Below are 7,603 nucleotides of genomic sequence, written 5' to 3' on the forward strand. Positions count from 1 at the left end.
ACTGATAACACTAAACTGATGAGCGGTAACAGCTTTTAAAGCGTCGCCTAGGGCCAATTTTGGGTATTATCGTTTTTTGAGGTTTCGCGCGCGCACGCTATTTTAAGACTTGACATGTTTGATGTCTTTTTACCCGACGTGACCCCATCTTTTATATTTTACCAAAAAATTGGGTAATAAATGTTTTATCATTTAATATAGGGGAAACTGTTTTTTTTTTTTAAATGTCGGTAATTTTTCCTTAATATAGTAAAAAAAAAACCCCAGTGGGGAATAAATACCACCAAAAGAAAGCTCTATCTGTCCCCAAAAAAGGTTATAAAATTCATTTCAGTACAGCGTTGCATGACGGAATAAATGTCAGTTAAAGTACCGCAGCGCTGAATACTGAGAAATGGCCTGGATGGGAAGGGGGTTTAACACCGCGGATGTCAACTGGTTAATGAAGATCTGTAAAAGTAACTTAGTTTATTGTTACCTAATGGGGCTTCTTGACTTTTTTTTTCACACAGGTGAACTAACCCTTTAAATCCAAACAGGTTGACCCTTGTACAGCCAATTGTTGATAAATCTACCAACACTACTAAATTGAAAAGGAGATCATATGAGCGATAAAAGTATCACTAAACTCAGGAGTTAAAAGGAGAACTATGAGGGGGGTGATTTCCACTCACTTCATAGTTCTAAGCCGACCTGTGACAATGAGACTGTCACAGGTCGGCTCAGTAGATCGGGAGGTGAGGGAACACATACCGGGTTCGCTCAGTCCCCTCTCTTCCTATACTCTTTTCTATCTTTCTCCCATTCACTAGAACAATTTGTTTAATTCGCTCCCCTTGCAGTGGCTGTATTTGTCTCACACCAATTTTTCATTTATCATACACATTGTACCTCTTACTACGGTTGTATGGCAGATACGCACGGAGGTTAGGTTATGAGTTCATTCCTCCTCACACCTGTCATTGTTTAACATAGATATACTCACCTCGCCAGGTCTCCAGTTCTTGTTTTGTGCGTAATGTACGAGTATGATTGTTTGATTACCAGTATCTCAATCTGTTGCCGCTACTAGACCAATGTCATGCGTTTTGTTTTTTTCTTTCATGAGAAATGTTCTTGTTTCATGATGTTTATTTTTTTCAATAAAATTGATTCAACTCTAAACTCAGGAGTTAAATCTTAAAAATACATTGAAGTCCCTTAGGCCTTGTTCACACCAAGCGCAGAACAGATCAGGTGCAGAGCAGATCAGTTGCAGACCGGATCAAAACTGCGTGCAATGTATTCCAATGGTATTTTTTGCTCCAGTTCACATCGCAGCATGCAGTTCCAGAGCAGGTGAAAAAACTGCAGCAGGCCCTATTTTACCTGCTCTGGATCTGCAAACGCATAAAAAATGCATGCAATGCCTAGAATGCACTGAAAGCCCATTTTAAAAATTTAAAAAAAAAAAAAATTGAATAGCCAAAAACGCATCTAAAAGACTAGCGTGCGTGTGCAGAAACCTGACCGGATCTGCTCTGCATTTGGTGTGAACAAGGCCTTAACGATCAACCACAATGTATCTTATTTGTGTAACACTCGGCTGTAGATCCTCAAATCATCTCTGAATTGGTGCTGACACTGTCCTTCCTTCTCGAGGGTGCTACTTTTGTTCCCCATGGTCCCTGTGTGTGTTGTGAAGTAGTCACTGCTCCAAGCTCCCTCCTGTGATGGACTACAATCTCAATACAAATTAGTACACTAAACATGAGATTGTAGTCCATCACAGGAGTGAGCTTGGAGCGGTGACTACTTTACAACACACACAGGGACCATGGGGAACAAAAGTAGCCACCCTCCAGAAGGAAGGACAGTGTCAGCACCAATTCAGAGATGATTGGAGGATCTACAGCCGAGTGATACACAAATAAGATACATTTATGTTAATAGCTAAGGGACTTCAATGTATTTTTAAGATTCAACTCCTGAGTTAAGTGTCACTTTAATTATGTGGCCAGCTTAGAGACCCTGTAACCAGACTATTAATTTCAACCACAATCTTAGCACAAGATTATATATACATGTAACATATTTTATGCATGTTTTTTACCTGTAAAGAATTTGCTTGTGTATTCATCCACCTTGAAAGTGATATCAGCAGCCCCAGCAGACTCTGACTGACATTTCAGTATAATATTCTGCTACACTCCTCCCCATGACCGGTACATAAAAGTTTATGTGGGGAAGTGAAAGGAGGGGCAGAGGAGTAAAAAAAAAAAAAATCGACATTTGTCGAACGGAGTGGTGCTGACAGGACCACACATTGCTTGATTCTTGGAGTCTATCTGCGGGACAAAATCCAAGCAGTGTATGGCCAGCTTCAGCAAGAAAGTTTCTGACCTTGGGCAGCAAAGTCATTTTGACTGACTCAGATGCCAATTAGTTTTTGCAATGTGGCATTTTTTCTCTTTCAAAGTATTTTTATTAAGTTTTCCATTTTGTGAAGAAACAGAGTAAACCATATTCAGGTAATGCAACATACATGACCTAAATATACTGACATGTACATGTGATCAGCCCGCCACAACATGAAACTCGTGAAGTTACCTGCCCTGTATCCCACATCAAGCCAGGGTACAGGCCAGGATATCCTATTACCTTGGGCCCAATGTGGCATTTAAAATTTTTTTTTTTATTACTGTAGTTATACTAAGCCAAACTTTTGCATGTTAACACCGTTTTAAAAAGAGGGGCTGTTGATATCACCAAGTAAGCCGTTTGCACGGCATGCTTTCGTTTTCCTGGAATATAATGGGTTATGTCATATAGACATTTTTGATGCGAAAGGCTCAATTCACAAAAGGTTTACAGAAGGATAAAGATCTATACTTTCAGCCATGTGAATGTAAATTTTTAAATCTCATTGTTTGAAAGAAAAAAAAACCAAAACACATCTCTTTTTTGAAAATAAGGATCCTCATCCTGGTGTTTTGGATCGTTCAACCAATAAACTTTGCATACTTACAGGCATTCTTTTTTATGTCCCATTTAACCTTTAAGCCTCATTGTGCAATGTACTGGCCCTTCACATTGTACAATGTGAAGGGCCAGTTGCTGATCTAACGGGAGCTGTGGCGAGAAGCGTGCAGTCAGCTCATGCAACTCTATGGAGACACGGAGCTGTGCGCCCTCACATGCTGCTTCTCACAGCTGAGAGTTTTGATAGTGACAGAGAGAAGGTGTAGAACCTCAGACACAATGGATCCAGGTCCGTACACCATCTGTGCACGGCTGTCAAAACTCAAAGCTGCGGGAAGCAGCGTGAGGGCACACAGCTTCTGCATCACCACAGAGTTACAGGAGCTGCCCGCATGCTTATTCACGCAGCTCCTGGTGCATCAAAAACTGGCCCTTAATTCTGTACATAGCAACATGCCTCGTGTGAATGAGGCCTAAAACCTCCCTGTATCAATGCCCAATCAGTATCCGCACTCACCTCCAGCTTCTGGGACAAGCACATCAGCTTAGGCTGGCTGTTCTCCTGGCTCGGAGTGAATTCAATTGGCTCATCCTTCGGACTCTTCACATAATAAAAATGGAGCTTTTCATAACTTTTCTTCAGCTTGCACAGCTAGAAACATGACAAGAATAAAGCAAAACCTTAGACTATTCCACATGCAGATCACAGAGTCTTTCCATGAAACTCAATGTCAGGAAAGTTTGTTTTATAAAATGTACAGGGCATGCAGCAGACTTGATTATGGTAGAGATATCTCTGTAAATCACAGGTGGGTATCTTAGGACCTTCAGGCCTGGTTCACACCTGGGCGTTTTACAGCGCGTTCCTACGCTCTGTAAAAACGCTCAACATGTGAAAACCAATGATTGCCTATGGGCATGGTTCCCACCTGGGCATTTTACAGCGCGTAGGAACGCGCTGCAAAACGCCCTACGCCCAAAGAAGTACAGGAGCTTCTTTGGGGCGTATTTGCCACGCGTATCCATTGGGATACAGCCAGGTAGCCCTCGGAAACGTGCGTTTCTCATGTGGTTTTTACCACGAATCGCGGTAAAAACGCCCATATTTGATACGCCTAGGTGTGAACCCAGCCTGAACCAATCACAGGTGGGGACCTTAGGATCTTCAACAAATTGCAGGTGGGTACCTTAGGACTTGCAACCAATTGCAGGTGGGTACCCTAGGACTTACAACCAATCATGTAGCTTCTCATGTTTTCTAGCACACACTTGAAAGATTACTGGATTAGAATTTGTTGCTGTGGGCAATGCATTTAATTTTATATCAACCAAAATTATAAACTACATGTCCAGTGCAATAAATGAATAAACCTACACACCATGCAGGAACTTAGCCAACATAACATTATTTGGAGGAAATGTACAGGCAACAAAAGGGTTCAAAACCCCATAATGTGACCAGGTATGAAAGGCAAAATCTAATCTCCTGGACACAACTTTACATATGCCACTCAGACATTTAGTTTGTGAAACGAAAATGCAGCAATGAATGCTGTATACTTATAAACACTAACACCCACGGTAAATGAGCAGGTGTTTAATGCCAAGAGTATAGTCCTCATATAACACGGGAGTTTGCATGTTCTCCCTGTGTCCCTCTCTAAACTGGCCCTGTATGTATGTGACCTCCTAGGAGGGCAGGGTCTGACATGGTGTAAGTGCAGTATGTAAAGTGCTGCGTAAACTGTTGGCGGTATATAAATACCTATAATAAATACCTATAACACTAACACGCCAAGCACCGCATGCTGTATACTTGATTTTATTTAAACTTGGGATGTCTAAATCAGCCTCTCTCAACCAGAGTACCGTGGCACCCTGGGCTGCTTTCTGCCCTCCTCAGGCCTCCAAAATGTTTGAACAGCATCATGCCTTTCCATTGTGAAGGAGGCGACTGTGTTGTAAAAAGAGGTGACTCTACTGAGAAGGGGGCACTCCTGATCTGAAGTGGTAACCCCTATTTTGTATTTTTGCACGGGGTCCCCCTTAAAATTTATACTGTACCTCTATCATGGATAAGGGTCTGGCATGGATTTTGGAAGGAGCACATGTCGTTTTTCACATTTTAGATTGGGGTGCCTTGAAACTTTTCATACTTTTAAAAGGTGCCGCGACTTGAGGGAGGCTGAGAAACACTGGTCTACATAAACATTCCCATAATAGCTGAGCGCCATCTTGTGGCCATTTGTAAGAATTGCCTAAAGTAGACTAGATTCTCTAAAATTTTAACTTTTGTTTTATAAAACACTGGAAGTAAAAGAAGATTACATTATTTTTTGTTACAAAAAAACACAGCTGTCCCCTTCTTTGTATAGGTTTTCTCTCCCTACGCTGTGGACTGCATAGTCAAAATCGGGAGTGTTCAGGAAATAGTGACAATGCTGCAGCTGAATCAAAGGAAGTGTTGTCACCCCAGGACAGGAAGAGCTCTGTGGATACACCTTTTGGGTATGATTAAATTATAAGCAGGACGTGAAAAAGGAATGATTAGGGGTATAATTAAACCTTAGGAAAAATGTCATGGCTGTAGTTTTAAAGCTGATCAGTAATTTGCTGTATTTTATCAGTTTTTTTATTTATATGGGTATTTATGTACTGCCGACATTTTACACAGCACCTTACATAATTCACATTAACATCAGCCCCTGCCCTCCAGAAGCTTACAATCGAAAGTCCCTATCTCACATACATACAGGGCCAATTAACCTTCCAGCATGTCTTTGGAGTGTGGGAGGAAACCGGAGTACCCGGAGGAAACCCATTCAAACCCCTTTGCAGGTAGTGTCCTGACTGGGATTTGAACCGGGGACCCCCCGGTGCTGCAAGTGCTTTAAATCAGTTTATATGCTTACCTTTGCCTTCCTTTCAATGCACGTGCATGGCTGTTTTTCCAGTGGCCTTCTGTTCATGCACCCACATCCTACATGTGGATGATGGTCTCCTACTGATGATGTCAGCAAGCTCCTGCTCAGTGTATGGACAGTGAACTTGGAGGCATCAGCCTCTAATACCATTTCTGTGTTTTTGACACTGAATAGTCTGCTGTCATGTACATGAATGTATTATACAGATACACACAAAATCTTTTTTTTTTTTTCCACCTGTGGCACTAGAATCACAATGCTCTGCGATTTGGGGAAAGCCGGCGTACAATGTCTCAATGGACATGAACTTTTTTCAGTGTTTAAAAGCAACACCAGCACACCAACCTGGTTTCCTTATGGCAGTGGTTCTCAACCTGTGTAACCTCAGGACCCACATTTGTCCTCAGTCATTAAGTCGTGACCCAAGAACGCGTGGCACTGGGGTCCTGTGCGTTCCAGTGCAGGCAATCGAACTGTGGGTGGGAGGTGCGTTTGGGGTGCCATTCAAATGAATGGCAATGCAACACACCTCCCACACCAGAATGCGCGGTATGTGCAATTGCGATTAACGCACGGTACTAGTGTGATGGGGCCCTCAAAAACACTGACAGACACACACACAACCACAGTCACAATCTCATACACTCCCCCCAAAAAATGTAATTTTTGCTCTTTTAAGATCCACCCAGTCTCCCTACCTTACAAGAACTGGAGTGGATCCTCCAGTGTGGGCTGCTGTGCTGTGATGGAGCTCCATCCATGTGAGCATTGCTGGTACAGCTCCCTCATGTGCCCTATAGAGGTGCCGGGAGCCAGAATGTGACATCACTCTGGTCCAGGCACCTCTACAGAACACGTGAGGGAGCTGAAAACAATGCACGTATGGATGGAGCTCCCTCACGGCCATAGCCCCAGCCTGTCCCACCTCAAGCTGAGGAGCCTCTCACCTAGAAAAGTGGAAGGCACGCGGTGACCCACTGAACATGGTGTCGCGACCCACCAGTTGAGAACCAAGGCCTTATGGGATACATAAAAACTTAAGCCGTGCAATGGGACTACCTACACATTGCAAGGGTTAAAAGCTTGATCTTGTCTAGGGTCTGAAATAAAAAAAAGATTTACTCACCCGAATCTCGGTCCTGCGGCAGTGACATCTCTCCCCCTCTGCTCCGGCATGTCCCTCAGTGCCTTTACTTCTAATACATGTGAATGGACTGTATTAGACATGATGATGTCAGCAGGGCTTAGATTGCCGGGAGCCGTGGAGACCGATCTAGCAGCCAGGTAGGTTTGAGGATCAGTGAGTGTTTATTCTTTATTTGAGCCCCTAGAGAAAAATGAGCAGTTAACCTTTGCAGTGAGGGAGTAGCCCCACTGCAAGGGTTCATTTTCTAAAAACCTGGAGTTCTGCTTTAACCCTTTGTTAGGACAGCCAGCATTCAAATCTGATTTGCAATTGATAATCTGGTGCAATACCCCTTTCTTAACGTCAGTGTGAACGGTAAAGACCTTACCTGAGATTTCAGGCCTTCAAGCTGCTTTTCATAGTTCTGAACAGTTTCTTCTTGAGACCGATCGGCTAATTCTAGCTTCCTGGAAAGAATTCCGATCTGTCGTACAAAGAGTAGTGTCAACGGTTAGAATGGTATGCGATGGTACGTCCCACTGTGTATAGAACACGACGACTCATGGACCTTAGACCGCTGCAGCAGGGAGGG

General features: G+C 43.1%; 1 protein-coding gene across 1 annotated transcript in view; it reads right to left on the bottom strand.

Moving 5' to 3' along the window:
• DEUP1 (deuterosome assembly protein 1) overlaps window positions 1-7,603 on the bottom strand; it is a gene marked incomplete at its 3' end in the record, with an annotated part of 26,268 nt that overhangs the window by 11,221 nt on the left and 7,444 nt on the right. Inside the window, exons 3-4 of the mRNA XM_018575253.1 lie at window positions 7,400-7,495; window positions 3,479-3,613 (exon numbers count right to left, since the gene is read on the bottom strand). Of these exons, the coding sequence (XP_018430755.1) occupies window positions 3,479-3,613; window positions 7,400-7,495 (231 nt within the window). The remainder of the gene's footprint in view (window positions 1-3,478; window positions 3,614-7,399; window positions 7,496-7,603) is intronic.

This window comes from Nanorana parkeri, unplaced genomic scaffold, assembly GCF_000935625.1.
Source record: "Nanorana parkeri isolate BGI_ZX_2015 unplaced genomic scaffold, ASM93562v1 scaffold3701, whole genome shotgun sequence".
Lineage (NCBI taxonomy): Eukaryota > Metazoa > Chordata > Amphibia > Anura > Dicroglossidae > Nanorana > Nanorana parkeri.